The sequence below is a fragment of the Pongo pygmaeus genome, chromosome 6 (assembly GCF_028885625.2).
Source record: "Pongo pygmaeus isolate AG05252 chromosome 6, NHGRI_mPonPyg2-v2.0_pri, whole genome shotgun sequence".
Taxonomy (NCBI): Eukaryota; Metazoa; Chordata; class Mammalia; order Primates; family Hominidae; genus Pongo; species Pongo pygmaeus.
The window spans coordinates 133,868,585-133,896,060 of NC_072379.2; the positions used below are offsets into that span (position 1 = coordinate 133,868,585).

General features: G+C 38.9%; 1 protein-coding gene across 34 annotated transcripts in view; it reads left to right on the top strand.

Moving 5' to 3' along the window:
- Window positions 1–27,476, top strand: part of CALD1 (caldesmon 1) — a 229,233-nt gene that overhangs the window by 180,306 nt on the left and 21,451 nt on the right. For 11 of the 34 annotated variants that reach the window (XM_063667842.1, XM_063667845.1, XM_063667847.1 and 8 more), the window contains 4 exons: window positions 6,921–7,067; window positions 11,193–11,595; window positions 19,316–19,461; window positions 25,726–25,987. In XM_063667842.1, coding sequence (XP_063523912.1) covers window positions 6,921–7,067; window positions 11,193–11,595; window positions 19,316–19,461; window positions 25,726–25,987 — 958 coding nt within the window. Of the gene's footprint in view, window positions 1–6,920; window positions 7,068–11,192; window positions 12,283–13,896; window positions 13,975–19,315; window positions 19,462–25,725; window positions 25,988–27,476 lie in introns of all 34 variants that reach the window. The other 23 variants (XM_063667822.1, XM_063667821.1, XM_054494609.2 and 20 more) reach the window with 3 other exon arrangements.

Here is a 27,476-nt window from a genome sequence, read left to right on the forward strand (position 1 = left end):
TAAATTTAAATGAACACATACTATTTCACTTCTCAATATCTATCCTAAAGAAATACTTGCATCATGCAATAGGGGAAAAAATGAAAGAACCCAAAATATCTTTCTATAGAATGGTTAAACTGTGGTATCCTATTACATAAATGATGAAAACAAAGGTATGCCCTAGTGAACTGATTTTGGCAAGTCCTCAAACACGTTATTAAATTTTTTTACATGGCAAAATAACTATATTATATATCCCATGTATGTAAAAAATACAGCATTGCAAGATGCAAATCCAAACTTGATTAACTATTTGGTTATCTAGGTAATTACTCAGAGTAGTACTGTGATTATCAACATAAAATAAGTAAATATTTGTACTCGCTATAGACTTAAATTGTTCTTTTTCATTCTCTCTGAGTCTTTAATGCTCCTAAACATGTAATAAAATCGGCACCCTCCCCATAAAAATGTCTATTATTTTTTCCCTGATTTAATTTTTAAACATGGCTTCCTCATAAGAGATCTTGTCTTGTTAATAAAATACTATTGCCACGATTTTACTTGAACCTTTAAGGATGATGTCCTACAATCTCAAACCAGAAGATACCAAAATGGAGAAAAGACAAAATGAAGGGAATAAGAGCAACATTCTTTAAACTACGGGGAACACGGAGTAAAAAAATCAAACAAGACGATCTATACTATAGTTGAGATGATAATAAGAATTTTGCCAGTGTTGCAGAAGTTTTGAGAAATATTTGATAGGGAAGCTGGGGTGGGGGGACACTGGGGCAAGAGGAAAACTCGTGCCTTGCTCCAGTGTCTTGCTACGGAAGCTTCTGCAAGTTCCTCTGTCTCTCATCTGGCATATGTTTAGACCCTGGCCCTTCCAAATGTAATAACATCTCATTTATCTCCTCATTTGCCATGTCTGCAAGACTTCAATTCATTTGAACTTTCTATCTAAAAGGCACAAACTATAACATGGTTATCTTGTTACTTAAATACACTGAGGCAGCAAGGTCTGGTGTTAAAGACCTAAAATATCTTTGGTGTAAAAGCCACAGCATTAGAAGAGAGCTTTCCCATTGCATATATGTTTTTTTTCTTATCTTGTAACACCAGGGTCCTTAAGCAATGGTTCCAGGAATGGAAGAAAAGCCAGTCCTCTCTATTTTTTTATACTACTCACACAATCAAATAACATCATATGATTATTATGGACTTTTAAAATTCTTTGCATTTATTCATCAGTGTGTGAACACACATACACACACACACACACACACACAAGATTATTTCTCTTTCTCCCAAATATCCAATGAGACTTGTTGCTGTCAGCTGACCTTTGCTGCAGAAAGGTACCTTTCTCCAAGTGTTTGTGCCAAAAGATGAGCTAAAAGCAGTTACCAAGTAACAAAGTGGAATACTCCACAATAAACCCTCTTCCAACCAGCATAGGTGGGAAGTTCATGGATTCTGGTCAAACAAACATTTTATTTCATAGAGAAGTACCTTATAGATCATTTGTGGATTACCAGTTTTTTTTTTAAATAGATCTACAATAAAATGCATTTGATTTAAACTCTATTAAACATAATTCAATCATTCTCAGATGATTCAGATAAACTTCAGGATCCCACACTCCTTCTGAATCATCTGGGAACATCACTTGGCTTTGTTCTGTAGCATATGGCAGACAGGTTAATACTGGCATCTGCTGAATTTTCACAGAAGGAACAAATGGATTATTATGCTTTTATTACAATCCAGTGGTTGGTTAGGTATGATTTTTACTAGTCAGCAGCATTTCAAATACATTTAAATCTGGCATGTGGAAAATCAGAAATGTCAACATTTTGTCTTTCACTGAAGCATGAAGCAGACACTGTGCTATCATTCAATATAATAAGGATTCTGTGTACTTGTCTTTTTGGACAAATTCTGCTTTGTGGTAAAATTAGCTTTCATGCATTACTGGTGTTAAATTGACAATTTGTCGATGATCATCAAAAGCCTTTAAAATGAGCATGCTCTTAAACTCAGAAATTAAACTCAGAAATTCTAACTTCTGAGAAGTTTTCCTAAGTAAATAATTGAACAAGTGATTAAAGTGAGTCTGTAATAATGTCCTTAGCAGCATTGTTTATAAGAAGATATAAAGTTGAAAACAATCTTAAATGTGCCTCAGTAGAAAATTGGTTAGTCACAGTAGATCCATGTAATCATTATGTAGGTGTATACCTAAGTGGAATACTGTGTTGCTATTGAAATTATATATTGCTAACATGTTAAAAATAGTCATAAACAAGGTAAACTAAAGAAATGGTTTGTGAAGTGATATGTATGACATAACCCTATTTTATCAAAAACGAAAAGGTCTGTGCATGCACGGGAAAATGGTGGAATATATCACATACTCATCATGTTCAAATCTGGGTGGTATGATTCTCGGGAATGGCATTTACTTTCTCCTTTATACATTTTGAATTGTTTGCTTTTAAAAAAAAATTATGTGTGTGTTGCTTTCAAAATCCAAAAGAATGAACAATTGAAGGTACTTTTTTTTCAATTTCGGAAGAAAAAATAATAAACCTGTGGTGTTAGTAGGATGGGAAAGTCACCATGAGGGAGAGGCCTAAGAGCTAAGAACTGACTGTTTGCTTTGCTTGCCTAAGGCTAATGTAGGGAGCCTCAGAGTTGAAGAATTTTCACCCCATCAAGTCATTTGGCATGGACACAATTTTACCTATAAAGTCAACTGATATGTTCTTGAACCAGGAACTGGACATGTTATGATTGAAAATGCCATGAAACCATTTTAGCTCTTTTTTTGTTCTTAACTTTGTAAATAATTTTAATATATTTCTTTATTAGTAGTCATAAAAAGATCCTTAGAAATTTTGCCCCATGATACGGTTAGGCTTTGTGTCCCTACTCAAATCTCATCTTGAATTGTACTCCCCATAATCTCCACATGTCAAGGGAGAGACCAGGTAGAGGTAACTGAATCATGGGTGCAGTTTCCCCCATGCTGTTCTCATGACAGTGAGTTCTCACGAGATCTGATGGTTTTATAAGGGGGGCTCTTCCTCCTTCACTTGGCACTTCTTCCTGCCACCTAGTGGAGAAGGTGCCTTGCTTCCCCTTCACCTTCTGCCATAATCGTAAGTTTCCTGAGGCCTTCCCAGCCATGCTGAACTGTGAATCAATTAAACCTCTTTGCTTTATAAGTTACCCAGTCTCGGGCAGTTCTTTATAGCAGTGTGAAACGGACTAATACACTCTAGTAGCTGTGTATCCTAGAAAATGGGCTCCCAGTGGAGAATGATTGCCTATAAACTTTAAGCTGTACCGAGCAAGAAGAGTTAGAAGAGACAGTGGAGATGATCGGTTGTTCAGGTCGCTCCACTGAGAAATCAAAGATGAAGAGAGGTTACAATGTGATGTGGCCTACGTGGCAAATCTAGTTCATGTCAGAGCTAATAGCCAGCAATATCCCCCCGTGAAGCCCAGTGGGTAGGTGAAAGGAGAAAGATGGTAAGTTCTCAAAATAGCGGGAAATTAAGGACTTAAGGTTATATTCCATTAAGGGGACAGAGGAGTTTTGCTTTTAGGATAGGTGTATAAGTTCATTCTCGCACTGCTATAAAGAACTGCCCAAGATGGGTAATTTATAAAGAAAAGAGGTTTAATTGACTCACTCATTGCTGGGGGGGGCCTCAGGAAACTTACAATCATGGAGGAAGGGAAAGCAGGCACCTTCTTTACAAAGTGGCAGAAGAGAGAAGAGTGAGCAAAGGAGGAACTTGCCAAACACTTATAAAAACCTTGCGAGAATTCACTCACTATCACGAGCACAGCATGAGGGAACCACCCCCATGATCCAGTCAGCTCCCACCACATTCCTTCCTCAACACCTGACACCTGGGTATTACAATGCAAGATGAGATTTGGGTGGGGACACAAAGCCTAACCCTATCATTAGGGATGTCCCATATGGAGTTTTATGCCTCTTGCTTGTCTTGGAAGAAGAACGCCCCAAGTAACAGTCATGACCTCATGGCTGATCCAGAGATGTGGAAAAGCAAATTGAGATTTCCTGTTTGATTAGTTTGGGAAGCAGTTATTAAGGATTGATTCTCCCTGTTGTGGTTAAAGCTGTCTACCAAGAAATAAGCCAAAGGAACATTAGGCCAAGAATCTGAAGGGTGAAGCCAAACCACTGGGAAGGGCTTTCTACTGCAACTACAATGTGATTGAATTAGAAAGGAACATTTGAATCATGTCATGTTGTCACCTCAAATTCAACAAGTCTAAAATTGAACTCATCTTTCCTCACAAAGCGGCTCCTTAACTGAACTTTCCTAATAACAGGAAGACACTGTAGTGTAGAATGCTTTGCCACGACATATCTATCTATTATTTCATTTGATTGTCACACACAAGAAAATTTAACTCTAAAATTTAACTTTAAATTTAACTTTAAAAGGTTAATCAAAGGGCTGCAAATTAGTAAAAGACCAATTCTAAAACCCAAGTTTTCTGAATCCTAATCTAGTCATCCATTATCGACTATATCACACTGCCCCCCCCCATATTTGTGAAATAAACCAGCCCATTTTATAGAATTACTAAGTGACACTTTATTTGTATTGGCTTTTGAGGATTGCACATGAGCAGATTTTAGTAAATATGAAGTCAGATTTTCTCAAGTAGCAAAGAAGAAACCAACCAACCTTCGGAATCATTAATCCTGTTTTTTATGAGATATCTCAGTGAAAAAACATTCATAGCATTCTTATTATTGAAGTCAAAAGATGACACAGATGAAATAAAGTACCGACTCTAAGCCTAAAAATGCCTAACTTATAACTCTAACATGAGCAAACCATCATCAGTTATATTAGGTTAATATATGGTATAAGTGGTATGGTTCTACTGTTTTGTTTTAATTTGCAAATTGTTTTGGCTTTGCAATGATATAAGAATTATAAGCCTGTTCTAGAGAAGTGCCATGCAACATTGTACCTATGGTTAACAATTTTAAAGTGTATTGTACACTTTAAAATATGTCAACAGGGTGGATTTCATGTTAAGTGTTCTTACCACAATTTTAAAAAGAATTATTAGCATGAAATGTTTACATATCTGGGTTTCTATTTTGTAGATATGTAAGTAACATTGTAATAAAAACACTGTGACTCTCCAATACAAAAAGCAGCTTGCTACACAATGCAGCCCCATATCCATACCCAACCCATTGACCCGTCAAGCCAGCACCCATCCTTTCTTGGCACTCTGTATCTCAGTACACATTCTACCTTCAAAAATAGCTAAGTCAAACATGTGTCAAAATAACTATTTCCTCTTGAGTTTGAGCATCTGCAGTTCCCCAGCCCCAATTCTTTATTTGGAAATAAGTATTAGGAGAAACATATCTAGCATAGTGATATTGATTTGTAATTTCCTCAAATAGACATTCACTTTAGATGACTACGAAAGCTAAATCGAGCTCAGGAGCTCGAGACCAGCCTGGGCAACATAGTGAAACCCCATCTCTTAAAAAAAAAAATACGAAAGTTAGCTGGATGTGGTTGTGTGCACCTGTAGTCCTAGCTACTCAGGAGGCTGAGGTAGGAGAACTGCTTGAGCCTGGGAGGTCAAGGCTGCAGTGAGCTGTGACCACACCACTGCATTCTGGCCTGGGTGACAGAGTTAGACTCTGTCTCAAAAAAAAAAAAAAAAAAAAAAAAAAAAGCTAAATAATATATACACATGTGATGTCCTCTGTGTCTCTTCTGCCTTCTTCAGCTCATAGACGTCTATCTAAATACACACCTGTGGGCCATTGTGATGTGCCCAGCGTGTAGGTGGTATGATACTAAGGCACGTTTTAGAGCAAAAGAGGGGGCTTCCTCTTAAAGGGAGCTGCCACCCCTTCAAAATGCACTGACTCTGAAGCATCCTGCCAATTGTCAGTAACACCTTTTCTCACCAGTGAAAAGGAACCGGAGGGAAAAACAAAATCCAAGCAAAGACGATATCCTACTCCCAATTTCAATAATATTTATTATTTAATATAGTATTTAATTTTAATAATACTTATGATTTAATAATATTTATTATAATATAATATTTATTATAATTATTAAATAAATTTAATAATTTTGGCTTATTAGCACCAAAGTCCCGGTTTGGTAGTGTAACTTGATTCTTTTCTGATCTTCGTGACAGTGTCTACACAAATAACTCACGCAACATGCTGTATCTTTTGAAGTAAGCATTTTGTTTATTTTTGATTCAATACTTTGGGTCCCTTCTTCTAAATCTTACAAGGCCAGGCCCAGTGGCTCACGCCTGTAATCCCAGCACTTTGGGAGGCCGAGGTGGGCGGATCATGAGGTCAGGCGTTCGAGACCAGCCTGGCCAGCTTGGCAAAACCCCGCCTCTACTAAAATACAAAAATTAGCTGGGCATGGTGGCATGCGCCTGTAATCCCAGCTACTTGGGAGGCTGAGGTAGGAGAATCACTTGATCCCAGGAGGTGGAGGTGGCAGTGAGCCGAGATCGTGCTGCTGCACTCCAGCCCGGGTGACAGTGCAAGACTGTGTCTCAAAAAAAAAAAAAAAAAAATGCTAACCCACAGTTTCCAAAGGCAACTTGCCTTTGTGCAGAATGTTTTAGTTTAAGTTGTTATTTGGTTATTGTAAATTATCTTCTGTAGCTATTGGATTCATGCTTTTCAAATAGTTAAAAGTTTGAAAGCTAGTTGACTAGGTCTCTAAACTTAAGGAACTAAACCAACCTTTTAGACGTATGTGGTTCATTAAGCAGTTAAGTTCAGAAAAGGGCTCAGGGCTGTTCCTGCCAAGAAGTTGGTGAAGACATTTGGCAAGTGGCATGCTCAAGAGGTTGTCTTTGTAATGTTGCAGAATCGCCTACCAGAGGAATGACGATGATGAAGAAGAGGCAGCCCGGGAACGGCGCCGCCGAGCCCGACAGGAACGGCTGCGGCAGAAGCAGGAGGAAGAATCCTTGGGACAGGTGACCGACCAGGTGGAGGTGAATGCCCAGAACAGGTACTGTCCTCTTTGGGACAGGGAATTTCTAACTTGCATCTTAGCCTGTCTGTTGAATGGAATTTGTTGAGCAAAGCATTCCTTTCTCAGCCCAACTCAACCTTTTTCAATTTAACTTGTTTAATTATTTTGCAGTCATTTTAGGCAACCAATCTGATTAGATAGGCAATCTGATTTAGACACTAGGACACACTATTCTATTTCTCTCCACCCCATTCCCATCTCATAAAAATACCCCAGTTGAAGGCTTTTATTTCATTTTACAATCTAGCATTTGTTTATTTATATGTGTGTGCTATATCTTACATATATATATGTATATTTTTTCTGTTTAATTCTTTTTTAAAATTTCAATAGTTTTTGGGGAACAGGTGGGGTTTTGGTTACACGGATAAGTTCTTTAACGGTGATTTCTGATATTTTAGTGCACTCATCACCCGAGCAGTGTACACCATACCCAATGTGTAGTATTTCATCCCTCACACCCCTCCTGCCTTTCTCCCTGAGTCCCCAGTGTCCATTACATCACTTTTCTACCTTTGCATCCTCATATCTCAGCTCCCACTTGTAAGTGAGAACATATGATATTTGGGTTTCCATTCCTGAGTTACTTCACTTAAAATAATGGTCTCCAACTCCATCCAGGTTGCGGTGAATTCCATTATTGTGTTCCTTTTTATGGCTGAATAGTATTCCATGGTGTGTATATATATACATATATATATGTATGTATATATATATACATATATATATGTATGTATATATATATACATACATATATATACATATATATGTATGTATATATATACACCACATTTCCTTTACCCACTGATTGGTTGATGGGCATTTAAGCTGCTTCCATATTTTTGCAATTGCAAATTGTGCTTCTATAAACATGCGTGTGCAAGTATATTTTGCATATAATGACTTCTTTTCCCCTGGGTTGATACCCAGTAGTGGGATTGCTGGATCAAATGTTAGTTCTACTTTCAGTTCTTTAAGGAATCTATACTGTTTTCTGGTGGGTTATATCTTTAAATAAGGAAAAGTATTTACATTTATTCTGTAGGGTATTGCTATCTGTCTTGAACTGAAGATATGTTAGTTTAGCAGAGTCCTCCGTGGCTACCATTAATAGGTAACACATGAATTTTTAAAGTGGGCATGAATTGCGGATGTCTTCTTTTTTCTAACATACAGCCTGAATCAATAGTCTCTGATCATTATAATATTCAACAAGATGCAGAATTCTGCTTAATTTAATGTGATTATTCAAACACACTTAGTGAGTTTGCTATTACGTATTTTCTCACTCAGGCCCTGGTAGAAATCAGGGAAGTTGAGAATGCCTAATAGGTTCAACTTCTTCAAAGAGGGCTTTTGCAGCAGAAATAAGGTCACATGGTTCATTATGCTAATGGTTAGTATATGTCATTTATATTGTCATTTATGTGCCCCAAGGTCTAAAAAAGTTGAGGATATTTGAGGAGGAAAATGGAGAAAATAATTTTAATTTAAAACCATGGACTAATTATAATGGTTACACTATATAAGATCTCATATGTGGTTTTGGTTTTAGTTTGTTTTGTTTAATTCAGTCTATTTAGAAAATTCTAAAGGGAATGGGTCCTGGCCTCCTTAACCCAAGTTTGAGAGGCTGTATTAGAAGGTTTCAGAAAGCAGTCTTGAAAATGTTGGCCGGTAGCACAATATTGTTTACCCTTTCCCTCAGTAAGTAGCTTCTAATTGGGGAGTAGGTATAGCAAAGGGGAAATAGGTATAATTTCTAGGGTTTGCTAATTGACTTTGACTCCCAATTTGACCTTTCACTAACTGTATTTCTTCAGTTAAATGGAAATAAAAATTATACCTTTCTCCTAAAAATGCTGCTAAACTTAAACTATGGAAAAATGCATGTAAAATGCAGAGTGTCTTACACATAGTAAGCACTCAATAAATTTTCACTGTTACCAGATTCTTAACACGGGAGGGCAACATAATCATTCACTGCCTTTTCCATTTTCAAGCTGAGAGAGAAATAATAGAAAGAGTTTTAAAAATGGCATTTTGATGCCTTTCCTGAATCTTGTTATTAATGAGTGGTCAACAGGAGCTTTAAAAGTTACTGGTGGTCTGTAGTTTTCTTGCTTTTAAAATCTTGCTTTTCCTTGTGCTTCTCTTCTCATATTTGGCTGTTATTCATTATTTCATGCTATTAATTGAATTCAAATTCTTTTTTTTTTAGAAAATCGTATTGAGGTCTGAGAATGTGTGATTTATCTCTGACATATTAGTTAGCCACAGGAAGAATAAGTCTTCTTGGGGCTAAACAACTCTAACTGGCATTTGATATCTACTGATGACTGTGGTCATGATTTATAAATAGGCAAAGAAATGTTCAATACAGTTTGTTGGTTTCTTAGCATAAGAGTACTTTAATCTGTCTAGCACTTTGGAATTTTGGGGCCTTTTAAAAATTATTAGAATTCAATTGATCCAAGTGCCCTTTCTATAGACTTCCCCTTAAATTATAAAGTTTTTGCATTTGTAGGGACATTTAATCCTTATAGGTCTAATTTCATGGAGGCAATATCCTGAAGCAAAAGTAAAGGCCAAGAAAGTTTTAAAGCTAGTTTTTACTCTGCCATTTTTCATTGTTAAATATGAAATGTGTTTTTCCAAAATTAAGTGAATTTGAACGTCGAAAGGGCCAAGTTTGGTCTGAAATATGAAATTTGATGGAGTTTCTAAACATTGCAAGACAAATTCTTCCAACTCTGGTCACAGTTCTGGTATCACATGACTGGTTGTTTCCTGCAAGTAGAAACCAACACCCTGGCTTGGACAGTGTCCAGCATCCTGCAGTAGTGAGGGAGGTGATGGACAACAGTTTAACTTTTGGAGATTTTCTTTCCTTTTTAAAATAAATGTCAAATTTAACTGCCCTTTTTCCACTGTAGAAAAGATAGACAAGAAACCCTTTATTCATGGAAATCTTGACAAAGAAGGTAGATTGTGTATACATTAGTTAGGGTAATGCTGGCTGCTATAACGATTAGTGCCCCCAAATTTTAAGTTTAATGCAGTGACACTTACCATTATGCATATTTCTGTCTAGTTGGTGGAACCAGCCACACATCTTCTTTTGTCTTGTGGCTCTCAATCCCTAGGGCTTGGCGCTCACTGATCTACCAACAGACAGAGATAGAGAAGACAGGGAGTGCACCTCTGTTCATTGCCTTGGTTGGACACTTTTGTTTACATTTCATTGGCAGTTATTGATCACATGGCCCTGCCTAGGTGCAAAGAAGGGAGAGGGTGCAAATTTAATCCTTGAGTGGTGATCACTCCCCCCAACTATGGAAGGAGGAGCAGGAATTGTAGGGGACACTTAGATGTCTCTTCCACTGGGGTCATTGGCGTGAGTGTGGAATCTCAACACTGTAATGTACATTTTCTTCCTCTCAAAGTACCTTGGGAGCCTCCAATCCAGATCAGGAATTCTAGATGACTTGGTGACATGGGAGAATACTTCATGATGCCGAAGGAATTCACTTATTATTTCAGTTTGATCCTTAAGTTTGAATTCCCCAAGAAGCAAGTCCAGAAACAAAGATTTGACTGGAAGTCGTTTATTTGTAAGGTGATGCTAGGAAACACTGGTGGGGGTGTGGGAAGGTAAGACAGAAAAGGGAAGGCCACCCAAATAAAGGTTGCATGACCAAGCACATCACCACTGTGGGTATCTGGAGCTTCACTCCACTGGGAAACTCCGAGGTCCAGTGTGGAACACACACCTCGGAGTTATCCCACTCAAAAAGTGAGGGGTGCTGAGGTATCTAAACACTAAGGCTCATCAATTTTTGTTTGAAAACTGCTCCCAGGGGACATTAATACCCAAAGCACTTCTGGCATGTTGAGTAGACTCCAGTGGCCAGAGAAGGGCTTGCACATGCTGTCAGCTGAAAGCCAGGCAGGCTCGTACTAAAATGGTAACGTACTGGGGATATGGGCAAGCTTGGCACTACTGGCATCTGCTGTAGTCCTGGGTAGCACAGGCTGTATGAATGCTGCTGACTGATGAATGAGCAAGCTGTCTTTGGTGTTGTTCTTTCTGTTGTACAGTGTGCCTGACGAGGAGGCCAAGACAACCACCACAAACACTCAAGTGGAAGGGGATGATGAGGCCGCATTCCTGGAGCGCCTGGCTCGGCGAGAGGAAAGACGCCAAAAACGCCTTCAGGAGGCTCTGGAGCGGCAGAAGGAGTTCGATCCAACAATAACAGATTCAAGTCTGTCGCTCCCAAACAGAAGAATGCAAAATGACACAGCAGAAAACGAAACTGCCGAGAAGGAAGAAAAAAGTGAAAGTCGCCAAGAAAGATACGAGATAGAGGAAACAGAAACAGTCACCAAGTCCTACCAGAAGAATGACTGGAGGGATGCTGAAGAAAACAAGAAAGAAGACAAGGAAAAGGAGGAGGAGGAAGAGGAGAAGCCAAAGCGAGGGAGCATTGGAGAAAATCAGGTAGAGGTGATGGTGGAAGAGAAAACAACTGAAAGCCAGGAAGAAACAGTGGTAATGTCATTAAAAAATGGGCAGATCAGTTCAGAAGAGCCTAAACAAGAGGAGGAGAGGGAACAAGGTTCAGATGAGATTCCCCATCATGAAAAGATGGAAGAGGAAGATAAGGAAAGAGCTGAGGCAGAGAGGGTAAGGTTGGAAGCAGAAGAAAGAGAAAGAATTAAAGCTGAGCAAGACAAAAAGATAGCAGATGAACGAGCAAGAATTGAAGCAGAAGAAAAAGCAGCTGCCCAAGAAAGAGAAAGGAGAGAGGCAGAGGAGAGGGAAAGGATGAGGGAGGAAGAGAAAAGGGCAGCAGAGGAGAAGCAGAGGATAAAGGAGGAAGAGAAAAGGGCAGCAGAGGAGAGGCAGAGGATAAAGGAGGAAGAGAAAAGGGCAGCAGAGGAGAGGCAGAGGATAAAGGAGGAAGAGAAAAGGGCAGCAGAGGAGAGGCAAAGGGCCAGGGCAGAGGAGGAAGAGAAGGCTAAGGTAGAAGAGCAGAAACGTAACAAGCAGCTAGAAGAGAAAAAACGTGCCATGCAAGAGACAAAGATAAAAGGGGAAAAGGTAGAACAGAAAATAGAAGGGAAATGGGTAAATGAAAAGAAAGCACAAGAAGATAAACTTCAGACAGCTGTCCTAAAGAAACAGGTACAGTAAACATTTTGCACCAAATGTGTGATGCCTGTGACTTGTGAAAAATGTAATGCACATCTGATTTGGGACTGAGGCCACATGCATATAGCTCACATGCTTGATCATTTGGCAAGCTGTTCATTTTTTCAGGCCATAGCGATACACAAGCATGCAGCAATTGATTGATGGCTGAATATTCAATCAACCAAATTTACTGGGACAGCCAGTAAATTTGGCTGTCCAGAAGACAGAGAGAAATTAATTGCTCTGTGCTTGATTGTTATGAATACCCAAAAAAAGAATTAATTCAAAGATGATAAATGTGGTGGTGGTGTGTTGGCTTCTGATTCTGCGCTTGTGTCTAAACTCAGTCTTCTAATTATCTTTCCTCTATCCGTAGGTCTGCATGAGGCAAGAGGCCCATAACTCCTTACCTCACTCATGGGTTTGACGTTGAATTAAAAAAATGATAAAAGCTGGGGTGGGAAATAGACATGAAGAATAATGGTCAGACATTTCATCTTAAGAAGGCAAAAACAGCCTGGGTACAGCACTTTGGGAGGCCGAGGTGGGTGGATCACAAGGTCAGGAGATCGAGACCATCCTGGCCAACATGGTGAAACCCCATCTCTACTAAAAATACAAAATTAGCTGGGTGTGGCGGCACATGCCTGTAATCCCAGCTACTCAGGAGGCTGAGGCAGGAGAATCACTTGAACCTGGGAGGTGGAGGTTGCAATGAGCTGAGATTGTGCCACTGCACCCCACTGGGCAACAGGGAGAGACTCCATCTCAACAACAAAAACAACAACAACAACAACAAAAAAAAAAAAAAGAAAGAAAGAAAAGAAGGCAAAAACAAACCCCTGGAAATTAACTGGTAATAAAGAGGGGAAAGGAACTGGTTGGAAACTTTCCTTAAAAAAAAGTCAAAACCCTGATTTGCCAACATGTAGACCTCAGCTTAATGTAGACTTGCAGAAAACTATTAATTTAGGGTAGTATTGATTTATAACTGACTGGTAATTAAGAGCATACATGCTGCTTCTTTATTATCTGGGTGACACAAATTCATGTGGCCTGAGGAAGGGTGGAAATAGTAGGGGGGGAAATGTTTGTAAGCTTTGAGAAAGATTTTTTTTCTGTCTGCAAGACTGCATTAAAAGCACTGTACCTAATCACCACCACACCACCACCACCACTCCTAAAAAATCAAAAAAAGAGATGCTTTCACATTCACCTTTCCAGAGCAAATTCTCTGTCACTAAGCCTGCATTGCACTGAAGGTGTCTTTAACTCCTGCTTCTGTACAAGAGGCTCATGAACACAGCTAAAATTGAGATCATGAGCAAAGTGCACCAAACCACACATGAGGTTTGTAAACACACGAGGAGTGCCACATCATGCTAGATTTCAGTGAGCGCAATGGCAGGCACACGAGAAGATGTTGGGGTGGGAAGAAAATATCCCACCTTGCTCTTTAGAACCACTGTGCTGTGAGCGCTGAGACGGCAGAAGAGAAGCCATCCCGTGCGGCACTTGCAAGGCAATCCGAGCACCCTGTCACTCTTGTAAACTAGAAAGGGCTTCTTTTACTTGTGTGACCTTACCATTCTTGAAAATAAAAAGGGAGAAGAGAAGGGAGCTAAAGTTCAAGCTAAAAGAGAAAAGCTCCAAGAAGACAAGCCTACCTTCAAAAAAGAAGAGGTAAATATGATTGAGAAGTAATGATTGTAAAGCAACAGAAAAAGCAGTCAGTGTTCCAAGATATCTCAGGTCTGATGATCTCAAAATTGTAACCTCATATCCAGTGTATTTCAAGCCATGACTCACAATCCATTGAATAGTGAGATCAGCTTAGAGTGTCTCAAAATTAATTAAATGTATCAATCAGCATTTTTTAAAAAAATGAAACCGATGGAAGGCATCAGAGGGCATTGTAGGTAGTAAGTATTGCACTGTCATGTAAATTGTCTTTTTTTCAGTGGGACGTCATCAAAAAGGCTTGAAAAACACTGCTGGAATCAATTTATCCTGTTTTCTATTCTTCTGAATGCTAATTTTTTTTTCCTTGAGCCATTCTACTTTCATTTCAATTATGAAATATTTCCAACTGGCCTCAATTAATGCTTTAACTTTTCAAAGGAAAAACACCCACACACATCTCAATAGAAAATTTGGTGAACTGAAGATGATATTTGGTTTTCAAAAGGAAAGTTTGGCCAAATGTTCTGCATTGCATTTCTGAGGCACACACAGGAGCAGGTGCCAGGGTATTTGACTGTAAGTAAGTGAACAAGGAGCTATACAGATAGAATGGCACGGGGTTTGACAGGAATCAGAACACCATATCAGAACACCCGATTGCACTTCAACTCTCATGCTGTGTTTGCCCCAAATAATCTTAAAAATTGTGACTATATCGAATAAGTTCACAATACTTATTAGAATGTGGTGAAACTGAATTATTAGAAGTAGGAAGGCCCAAAGTTCTTCGCCTATGAGACTGCTGAAGTGATTTGTAGCCAACAAGCTCCAACCCATCTATTAACAAAACTATGGCATCTATTAAGAAAACTCAAAATCTTAAACAGAGAAATCCATATTTAGAAAACATGGCCAGATTAAATAGGGGGTGGGTTATTTTCTTAAATATGTTTTGTCAATTTCACGTGAAAAATGAAAACCCCTAGTTCATGTTACATATTACATTTCCGTTAAGATGTATGTTCCTCTGTTTCTAACAGAAGTTGGGGTGGTTTGGAAGTGAAAATTGAATGTGAGCACAGGCCATGTAAAGGAAGGAGAAAGTGTAAATGCTAATAACAGGAAAACTGAATTTAGCTCTCATGAGGCAGTCAAGGAAATCATTCATTGAACATGTTGGGAAATACTTTTCATTTGGTGACCAAATACCTACAAATTCATTCATAAAAAAAGAAAAATGAAAGTTACCTCAGAACTAAACTCAGAAATATGTCCCACATGGGTTCTTGTAATGTTTCTTGGTGAATGTCTTTATAAAAAGAAGTGGGCATGAAATGATGACTCAGGAATTAAACACATCGGGGAAGGGAGGCTGTAGAAAACACTGGATTCTATATTTAAAATTTCATTCAGTTCACTAATTTGTTTTTATGACCAAAGCTTTTTATACCTATGTAGAGTGTCTGAGAACTAGAAGGGCCCATCAGTTGCCACTCGGGTGATCCTTTTGTCTCTTTTCAGATAAGGCCCCAGTTCAACAGCGTCCTCTGTGTCAATCAGATACTCCCAGGAATGATTGAGCCCTGCCCTTTTCCCAAGTTGCCCCTCAGCACATTCCAGCCAGTTCCAAAACTTTTGGCCTGTTTTTGACACAAGGCCAGATAAGCTACTCAAACTGGTTTAAAAAAAAAAAGAAAACAACCCCAATCTATATTCCTTTTTTAACACTGTGTACATAACCTGCTGGTCGAAAGACTAGGTTTTCCCCTTTTCAGCTAGTTGTGTTGTTTCTTTATGTAGACAGCTTTAAATCATGTTTACATGATTCAGCCATTTTAAACAACCTCTTCCTATTTTTTTTCCTTTTTGTTCAAAAAAAAAAAAGAAGAAAGCAACTAACTAAAACCTTTCCTTTCAAGGATTTATGCAGCATAGGATAGGGCAACCACAAGTAAACACAAACATCACGTGAGCCTTCTTAAAGAAAACATTTCCAGAAAGCACTCCAATGTCTTAAAAAACACACAAAATAAAACCTGTCTTTCTCCACTGCAGTTTAACTGTGGCAGTGAGTTGCAGACGATCACCAACATTGAAACTTAATTTAGCTTTTTTCTCTCCTCTCCAATTATAAAAAGTCTCATTTTAGTTCTTCATGTAGGGGCTATTTTATTTCTTTTCTAGCCTCTAACAGGAAAACAGAGTTTCTAGCCGAGCTGCTCCTGAGGTATTGAAAGTGATGTTCGTGTCATGCGGATCAACCCTTCCCAAACATTAGTGCGCATGCAAATAACCTAGGAGTCTTGTTAAATGCAGAATCTGATTCCATGAGGTCCATGTTGTCCGTGGACCAAACTTGCAGTAGTAGCGAGGAATCTAGAAGATGTCCATGTTATAGAAATTGAACCGAGGAAAGGATTTGGGGCTTATGAAGCTGACAAAAGCACGTAAAACCCAGCCTGAGAAACAGTAGCTACACCCAGCTCTTGTTGCTATTCCGGAAGCAAATAATGCAAAATATGCTTGAGACACATCTCAGTCCTTGCTCGCTTGACTTTCTGAGTGTCTCTGTGGCACAAGGGCCTGTCATTTGAATTTCCATCCCCCACCTCATCCCCATGTGTTATTCCACTGGATATCCCAAATATCTAGAGTTTCAAAACCCAAATGATCACATTTGACCAGAGCCTTTCTTATGAGTATGCTAATGTTATCTGTGTATGAAGCACAGAAACTCTTTCAGGATACCCGGCTACCTATTAATCCTTCAGCACAGATGTTCTCCATGGTAACATACTGACCTATAAGATCTAATACCTTTCCCAGGGGGCTCAGAATCCCATGAGTTTGGGTTAAATCTGCCATAACATCTAAAAAAAAAAAATGTAAAGGCTCTATGAAATTACTTTCTTTATTCATTTCCCAGAAAGAGAAAATAATTTTCAGTTGAACCCAAATCGTCATTATTACATCGACAAGGTTTCTAAGGTTTTCCAAAAAGAATATAAGCCTGCCATCCACTATAGCCTTTGCCAATAAAGGCAGAGCTTGATAAAAGGGGGAATTTTTTTTTCTGTTAGACATATATCGTCTTACAAATCTATTTTAAACACTTTGGGGACCAGTAAATCAGATATAATACATTTGGGGAGAATGGAAATTTTTCTGACTGCAACATAGGAGAAACAAGTTAAAGGGAGTGTCTCCATGCATAGTGCTCCACAGACTGTGAGCTCCTACTCAGAATTTATTTCATGGTTATCCCTAAAATGGGTTTCCCTCACATTTGGAGCCACAGATGCTTCCTAACCAGAACATAAACCCAGTCCATGGTTTCTGGGGCTAAGTCTAACAACAGTAGGCCAAAATGAGAATATATTTTGTTTCCTCCTTCCTGTCCAGTGAATACTGATGTATTCTTGGGCAAGGACAGCCATCAAGGAGCCACAGTGAAGCTGTCATTCAGGCTATGAGCGTGCTCCTTTTTTCTGTAGCCTCTCATGACCCATGAGGACCCAAGAGGGAAATGACAGGATGAAAAATTCGGAAGGAATCATCTGGTCCAGCCACATTTTTTCACGTACGTGGGACCAGCATCCCAGAGCAGTCAAGTGATTTGTCCAAGTAACACAACTAGTTTGTTATCAGCACTGGAGCCAAAAGTCAGGTTTCCTGATTTACAGACAAAGCTCTTGCAGAGAATGGCAAAGTACAGCCCCCATTTTCAGTGTGTCTGAGGGACATCCTAGGTATATACCCCATGGTGAAAGATTGAAGTCTTAACTAATTAGGGAAGCATAGAAGTGAATCCCTAGTAATTAACCAGATAATACCCAAAGAAGACAATCAAATGACTTAAAACTTATCAATAAAGAGCAAAAAACTGTGCTCTGCTTTGTAAAACATGTACTTCAGGCCAGGTGTGGTGGCTCACACCTGTAATCCCAGCACTTTGGGAGGCCGAGGCGGGCAGATCACTTGAGGTCAGGAGTTTGAGACCAGCCTGGCCAACATGGTGAAACCCCTTCTCTACTAAAAAATACAAAAATTATCTGGGTTTGGTGTTGCATGCCTGTAATCCCAGCTACTCAGGATGCTGAGGTGGGAGAAACCCTTGAACCCGGGAGGTGGAAGTTGCAGTGAGCTGAGATCGCATCACTGCACTCCAGCCTGGGCAAGAGAGCAAGACTCTGTCTCTAAAAAAATTTAAAAAAAAATGCATTTTAGGAGTAAATCTTCACAGGGTATCTGAAAAATAGGTGAGAAGAGGTGAGTGATCAGGTCAGGATAGAACCTCCTAGGCCGCAGCACCTAAAGTCCTGAGCTCTTATGGCCTACCTTTCCTCTGTGGATTTCTTTAGAATGCTCGTGCTTTGTAACTGTCCTGAAAAGAACCATTGTGAATGCACCTCACCTGTTTTCACACTCATCTTTTAAGAATGGATGAGATGATATAAGTGAAGTAATTTGAATTCCTTTACCCCCTCCCCCACAAAAAGCTATGTAAATTCAGTTTACTTTTAAATAATCTGTCTCACTTATTGTAAGAAACACAAAACCCACAAAATATGAAAGCTAACACCTGCCCTCCATATATCATCTTCCTATGTCTCCCACCACAACCACAAAACTACTTCCAGAGAACTAAATTTTTATTGACAATGGAAATCAAGGTAAACCCTGGAATTTTTCCTATTCCATTCTAACTTTAATGGTTTAGATGACTACAGACATGTTCTCACAGACCCCACATATCTTTGGATCCTCCTACTAAAGGTAGGGTTAGTAGGTGTCCAATCCTTGGGACGATTTACTCAGTTGATTAAAATACTGGTCTTCACCAGAATTGGCTTGGCAGATCTAGCTAAACTGGTAGGTTTCCTTTTCTTTGTTTCTTTCTTTCACATTTGTGTCTTTCTCACAGATTCTCTCTCCATCCAGGAAGAAACCTGCCTAAGTCAACGTGGTCATCCTTCCATCAAAGCCATCCTAATAATTGCTCTTCCCAGTGGGAACTGCAAACAGCTACTTTTACATGAAGTTCCCAGAACTTAGTGGTTTCCATACAATAGTACTACCACTGCTCTTGAAAATAAAAACCTCAGTGAGATCAGGGATGATCTTACCTTCTTAAAATTGTGGTAAACGTGTTTGTTCACAGGCTAAAGGACCATAGCTTATTCTCTAAGAATTTCACCTGATTCCAACTCTACCACATCTGAGTGGTTTCTTTCTGAGTTTTCTGCCTTCCTAACAATTTTGGGTCTTATTTGATGATACCAACCAAAACCTAATAAGATTTTTCTTGTTCTGTTTCTTCCTGATATGTACTGTTGGTTAGATCAAAGATGAAAAGATTAAAAAGGACAAAGAACCCAAAGAAGAAGTTAAAAGCTTCATGGATAGAAAGAAGGGATTTACAGAAGTTAAGTCGCAGAATGGAGAATTCATGACTCACAAACTTAAACATACTGAGAATACTTTCAGGTAAGAAGTAGCAACTAGTTAATAGTAACTGTGTTCACATGCCAAAAAAAAAAAAAAAAAGTCAGTCTTCCCATCCTGTGCTTCCAGACAGAAACGTGCTAAACAGGCAGCATGCTTTTGTTGTGAGGTCATTAGCCATTGTCTTAGAGATACTCAGTCAGCAGGTCCAGCTCTTGTATCACTAACAGCAGTCACCGCTGAGACAGGGCTTAGTCTGCTTTTCCCATTATTTTGAAAGGCAGATCATGCTTGGCATCCATGTTTTTGTTCACTGACCTTTTGAGAGATTAGTGTATTAGAAAACATGATTGGGGGGGGATTCATATCATTCAATGATTCTCTGTATGGTCTGACCAGCTTCCTAAGAGACCTTTCTCAGTACCATTTTCAAGAATGCATTTTCTAAAGATTGTAAATAAATATTGCATAAGACTAAGGTCGTTTTGTGGCAAAATACTTGGGAAACACTGGATTAAGCTAAATTCATCAGATTTCTTTACCACATGACTTTGAGAGCCCTTCATGTTCATTTGCATTGGAAGTCTCTAAGAGGGAGTGAGAGGGTATGGACCTACTGCTCTATTTTATACAGTTTGGAAAAACTGTCTTGTATAGCTTGAGCTTTCCCCTCAACATAACCCCCTACCCCATCAAATTGAAAATCTGGGCAACTGTTTATCAGACAGACGAGATCAGTATATTCAGGTAAATCCTCATTTCTAAATACAGTCGAATCCTGAGAGCTCTTTACCAATTTTGTAGAAGAACTTGAGGTGCAGACACTGGGCTGGCTATGTGATTCCTGTGCTCCTTCCCCACAAAACACTCCCTCCAACCACTGGGGCCAAATTCCAACCTCTGTTATGTCACTGGTTGCTGTGCCAGATGTGCCGGAGAAGAGTCTTGGGTCCCTGCAATGTGGATTTCCCCGGGCTTGATCCTTGGCTGCAGCCTTGCCTAGAGACCCTGTTTTTCTGAACACTTCAAATAAGAAAGTCATCAAGCAGGTATGAGGGAGAAATTTGACATGCTCCTCACACCAAAGCCTTTGTAATATTCAAAAGCAGGCAGAGCTACTAGGGATGGACATTTCAGTCTCATCCAGGAGGCTAAGATGGATAAATACAGTTGCCCCAAAATGATTTTTCTGTACATAAATATGAGCAGAAACCTACTCATATTTATCCAAAGGAGAACCTAAAGCACACAGAAGAAAAGGTGTACATAAAAGATCTAAATAAAATGATGAAGGTTTAAGAAAGGTAGAATCTATAGATATTACTTGGGATTGCCAAGAGAATAGATGTGAAAATTAAGTTTATTGAACATTCATGGAAAATCTACAAAGCAAGTTGATTCAGGTTGGTAAGTTGAGTCTAAAACTTGCTGAAGTGTCTGTAGTTTAATGTTTTAAAGCCCTAGAATAGTATTAGGTTCATGAAAAGTGTTCAATGAATATTACCTAGTATTACTATTTTTGAATTAATAGTTTAAAAGATGTCTTGTAAACGTAAGGTTCTTTTAAGGTATAAGTTTTTTGTTAAGGGAAATAACGTTTAAAAAAATCTGTCAGTAGAAAAAAGTCTGTTTAACAATTAGCAAACTTGCCAACAAGCTTCAAAGCTCAAATTAATAATTAACATGCCTATTGTGTAGAAATCCAAAAAGCTGGGTAATTCGAAGAGAGGAATAGTCACAAAGGATGGTGACAAGTTAAGTGCTAAGAACCCTTACACGTGACTCTGGCCTTAATTTTTCTATTTTGGGCAGGAAAAAAAAATACAGGAACAAGCTGCTACCATATTATTTATTTTTGTTTAGCCACCAAGGTATGTGAGTTTTAGTTTCAATTAGAAGTTCATGCTGATTGAAGCAGAGAAGTATAGTTTTGCTCCATATACATATAAAATGAGGAGAGAGGAAGAGAGTATCAGCCTAGCCTCTATTTAGATAAGTTTAGTATCTACCAGCTTAACTGAAAACAAGCTGTGTTCTTAATGGTCAAAAGCCTGATACTCATCTTGACTTACACCTAAGAAAGCCAAGGACGGGGGTAGGGTGGCGGGGGCGGGGTTGGGGGAGAAAGAACTTTATGGAAGAGATTTCCACATTAAGTGGCACCCTAATGCTGAGGTCATGCACATAGGCAGAGGTGGTGTGAACAAAACTTTTGCTCCTGTTTTGAGCATAGTTGCTTATGTGTGATTTAATTACTGTTCCCTTTGATATTTGCGTTTTCTTGTAACGCGTTTTCTCTAAAACATGACATAAAAATCTCAATTCAATGAGCAAGATATAGCAATGCAAATTATACCAAGGGTTTTATAGAAAGTGCAAAATGAAGAGTTTTTTGATTTTTTATTTCTGAAGGTGGAAATTAAAAGATTTTTTCCGATTATAGAACAAAAAGTACTCATTATAAAAATGCTCAGAAAATAGAAGAATAAAAATAAGCACCCACCACCCAAAGATAACTACCAGTAACACTTTTTCCAGATATTTATCTGTGTGTATAATATTCAAGATACACACACATGTGTATATTTATATGTAGTATATACATGTGTGAGTATACTTATAATTTTACATTGATTCTTGCACTGTGCATTAGAATGTATCATAGCTTGCTTTCTATGTCAATAAATATAAGCCTATAATTAATGATATTAGATTCTACTGGATGGATATATTATGACTTATTTAGCCAGTCCCTAATGACGGACATTTTGATTGTCCAAAATGAAGACTGAGTGACACCTAGTGGATTCCACAGATGTTTCTATAGGCATATGTTTTGCCGGTCCAGCTCCTGTACAGTAATATGATGAACACAAAGAGAGAGCAAACTCATTTTTGAAAGGAAAGACCCTAAATTGACTGAGAGAGGAGTCACAGGCCTGTGAACCTAGAAGACCCTGAAAGAGTCTTTGACGGCAAGGTTTTGAGGGACCCTTTAACCTTGTTTGAGTTCAAAATAAAAGTTTACCTGTAACTGACAAAAGCCTAGACCAATAGTCATAAATTTTTTAACTTAAGCCGTTAGTAAGAAATAAATTTTACATAATGACCCAGTACACGCCTGTATATATTTTTATAACTGAAACAAGTGTATCAAGAAATGGTACTTTCTTTTGCTCTATGCAGTGCACTCTGATATTTTCTGTTTCCTTTTTTAAAAATGTTGATTACAATCTACTAAATTGGTTTTCTGGTCTGCAGCTTGAAAATTATTGTTCTGGAGGACACAGTATATTCAGAACTACTTCAGTGTTTAAAAAGCATGATATATAATATACATATATATTATAAAATCAATATTGCACAGTGTATTTCTTGAGCCCATTTCTTGTTTTATTCTTTCTCTTGTTCCACAGCTAGAAACACTGTACCATTCTTTACATATAGTAAATGATGTTAGGGTGTGATAATTCCTTTGTTCCTTAGACAAAAGTGTCAGGAATAGGATATCCATGTTGACATCTAGTTAAGAATGACCTTACTACTTGCTAGTAAGTATTTAAATGGCAAAGCTGTATCTCTGTCTCTTAAAAACTACTTATAGCAAGGGCGTTCAAGCCTAAATTAAGCCACTAAATTCTGCTTACTGAAGTCCCAGGCAAATCCAACTTAGGTGAATTCTGTGTTAGTGAAAACGCTGTATTCTACTGAAGTTCTACTTTGAGTATCGACATGTTTTAAAATTATCAGTGTTCTAACTGTATCATATAGCAAATTTATTAAAGAAACTCAGGGGTTACAGTAGGTGCTAATGATATGTCTCCATCTTTTTATAGTTGTGTAAAATACTAAAAATACCAGTTCCAAAATAAAATTTTACCATAAGGACTCTTGGGATAGCATTCTGTCTGAAGTCTTAATATGTTCCGAATTCTGCAATGAAAGCCCTGTGTATCCTCCTTAATCACAAAAGAAAATTCAACATAATTTCAATTTTAGTTCTTACTTATATAAAAATGTACCCATTTTCTTCCTGTTTTATAAGCTGTTCTATCTGATGAAGCTTCTGCTTCATCTCAGGCATGGAAGGTAGCTAGACCTAGACTGTAGAAACTCTAGAGACAGAGGTAGGAAACGCTTCTCTCAGACTCTATCCTGAAGGTTTGAGGTAAGAGGTGGACAGATGGAATAACATGTTCTATTTCAGTTTACTCATTCTTTCATAACAAAACGTATTTAATTTCAGGTATAATTATAGTTACAAGAAGAGTACAACTAATAGATAAGCATTAGAATCTGATCATGGCTCGACTGCTTTCTAGCTACCAAAAGTTTGAGTATATTATTCTCTCTCTTACCTGTGGTTTCCTTGTTTGTGTGATGGGGATAATAAACCTAACCTGACATCTTCCCAGTTATTGTGACTGTTAAATGAAGTAGTGGATATGAAAAGGGTTTAGAAAGCATAAAGAATGACATGTAAGTAATAACCTTAACCACATCATACCAAGCTAATTTCATAATTTTAAGTCTGTATAAGGAGTATTCCGGTTGTATTGGGGTCAAAGAGCATAGAAAATACACAAATTGAAGCCATAGGTTAATGCAGTCATTAAGGACTTTCCTGGAGCAGCTCTGTAAGAATAGACATAAATCACTGTGTTAGCTCTTAATCAAGAGGCAATGGGTAATTTCATCTGCCAGAGATCAGCTGCTAGAGTCAAGCTCAAGGCAAAGTTGTGGATAGATGGATTTACTTCAATGCCTACCCTTAGTTACAGCCACTTTTTCCCATTCCCAGTGCCTGAACCTTTCTGTCTTCCCTCCTGATCCGTTACTCCAGGCAGACCCAAGTTAACCAGTAACTTATGGGAAAGGACTAGTAAGGCCACTACAAGACTTTTGAACTCATTCACAAGTAACCTTTTGGACTACGTGCCTTCCTTTCTAATAACAACTAATATCTATACTGTAGATAATATATAAATTATAGTATATCAGTATGATATCTGTCATATTGATATAATACATAATCCCATGCAACCCACTGAGGTAAATAGAATAAATAGTATTCACCCATTTTTCCATGTTGTAGCATGTATCTTCTTAAAAATTGTGGTAAAAACAAACATCACCTAAAATTTACCATCTTAAGCATTTTTAAAAGTACAGTTAAGTAGTATGAGACATATTCACATTGTTGTGCAACAGATCTCCAAAACTCTTTTCATCTTGCAAGACTGAAAGACTACACCCATTAAACAGCAACTCTTTATTTCCTGCTACCGCCCACCCTCTGCCTCTGGTAACTACAGCTGTATTTCTGTCTCTATGAATTTGACTACTTTAGATCCCTCATACAAGTGGAATCACACAATATTTGTATGATTTCCGTGATTGGCTTATTTCACTTAGCATAGTATCTTCAAGGTTTATCCATGTTGTTAACAGGTAACAAGATCTCCTTCCTTTTTTTTTTTTTTTCTTTTTTTCTTAGAGACAGAGTCTCACTTTGTTGCCCAGGCTGGAGTGCAGTGGCACAATCTCGGCTCACTGCAACCTCTGCCTCCCAGGCTCAAGCAATTCTCCTGCCTCAGCCTCCCGAGTAGCTGGGACCACAAGCACACGCCGCCACGCCCGGCTAATTTTTTTTTTTTTTGTATTTTAGTAGAGACAGGGTTTCACCGTGTTGCCCAGGCTGTCTTAAACTCCTGAGCTCAGGCAATCCGCCCGCCTCGGCCTCCCAAAGTGCTAGGATTACAGGCGTGAGCCACTGCACCCGGCCTCTCCTTCCTTTTTAAGGCTGCATAATATTCCATAGTATAGCTAGACCACCTTTTATTTATCCATTCGTGCCATGATGGACACTTGGGTTGCGTCCATCTCTTGCTCCTTGTAAATAATGCTGCTATGAACACGGGTATACAAATGTCTCTTCAAGACCTTGCTTTCCATTCTTTTAGATGTGTATCAGAAGTGGGATTGCTGGATCACGTGGTAGTTCTCTTGTTGATTTTTTGAGGAACCTCCAACTGTTTCCACAGCAGCTGCACAACTTTACAATCCCATTTTACAGTGCATATTTGTCCCACTTTACAGCTGAGGAAACGAAGCACAAGTGGCAGAGCAGAGGCTCCCGGACTCTGTGATTCCGGGCAGACCCCTTCCCCAGCCTACCCCCTTGGGCTAATGAGAGGCAGTGGGTGTTTGGTCTGGGATGCAAAAGCCGCAGACTGACCTCCCCTTCCTCCAGGGAGACTACAGGCAAAAGCATGTAAACCCCTTTCCATTGCCCCCCAACCACAGCCGCCCTGGAGGGAGGGCCAGCGTGGACACCAAGGAGGCTGAAGGCGCCCCCCAGGTGGAAGCTGGCAAAAGGCTGGAGGAGCTTCGTCGTCGTCGCGGGGAGACCGAGAGCGAAGAGTTCGAGAAGCTCAAACAGAAGCAGCAGGAGGCGGCTTTGGAGCTGGAGGAACTCAAGAAAAAGAGGGAGGAGAGAAGGAAGGTCCTGGAGGAGGAAGAGCAGAGGAGGAAGCAGGAGGAAGCCGATCGAAAACTCAGAGAGGAGGTAAGGCGGGCGCTAGCCCCTGAGAATGTTGCCCAGGAAAATTCCCTAGTGCCATGCGGCTGCTCTTTTGAGCATGCGCTCTCAAAAATATTTTTTAAGAATAATAAACTTACCATGTGCTAGGTACTGTTCTATAACTTGTAGACATGTTAATTTGTCCACCGCTTCCAAGAACTCGCTGACGTGGGTACTAATCCCCATTTTACAGATGAGAAAACTGAGGCACAGAGAGGTTTTGTTTTTTTGTTTTTTTTTTGTTTGTAACTTTCCCGAGGTCTCCCTTGTGTCTGCCTGACATGCAGGAGGAGCCCCATCCTTAAAACCCTTTACTGCCTCTCAAAAAGGAAAAGTTAGAAAGCTGAAAAGGATAAGAGGTCTGCAAATTAGTTACCAGAATGAAGTTATGGTTTTCTAATAGTTGGAGAGTTTTTATAGAGAAGATTTTTTTAAATCTTTTTTGTTTTTTAATGAGCAAGTAAGTACATTAGAATGTAAACAGGCAGGGACAGAATCTGCGTTGTTCATTACTGTATACCCAGGACCCCATACCGTGCCTGACATGCAGGAGGAGCCCCATCATTATAAACAGATGAATTTGTTTCATCTTTTAAGACAGAGCTAAAAACAGCAGATAAAGTTACAAGGAGGAGTATTTTGACTCAGCATATGAAATAATGTTTAACCAACTACAACTTACCGTACTACAGTTTACAAAGTGTATTCTTTCCCTTCATCCTGAGGTACGTTGTTCTCATTTTATGGGCAAAGAAACCAGGAATCAAATAATTTGAATGACTTATTTGAAGATTCTTGACTAATAAATGGTAGAATCAGTAAGGAGACCCCGCTCTTCCAACTCAGAGCCTAGAGCTTTTGAGATAGCGATCTCCCATCGTTCAAAATATGAAAAGAAAAAAAGACTTTCAATGGCATTTTGACAAGGATCCTATGCAAAATTTTCCTGAACTGTATGGAAAATTGGGATACATTATTTTGAGGTCTCTTTTAACTCCAATTTTCAATGAGCCAATGACCTTTGGTTGGGAAGTATGGGAAGTAATCAGGATGAAAGAGTTTTGGGGTTAAACACACCCAGGCTTCTTTTTTTTTTTTTTTTTTTTTAAACGTAGTCTTACTCTGTCACCCAGGCTGGAGTGCAGGAATGCAGTGGTGCAATCTCAGAACACACCCAGTCTTCTATCCTAACTCTGTCACTAACAAGCTGGGGCCTTGGGAAATCTGGACTGCTCTGTGACTTCTTTTCCTTATCTGTGAAATAATATCTACTTTGCAGGATTCTTCCAATAATTTAATAGATCATTGTGCTCCCAGTGCCTGGCACATTCTAGGCACTCAAAAATTAGTAGATATCATTATTGCCATCATTGTTATTATGATTATTATTCAGAGGAGGAGAGTATCGGGAAAGGCTAAAGGGAAATCATGAAGTCTTAGAACTGGATTGGACCTGGGAGATGATTTGGGCTAA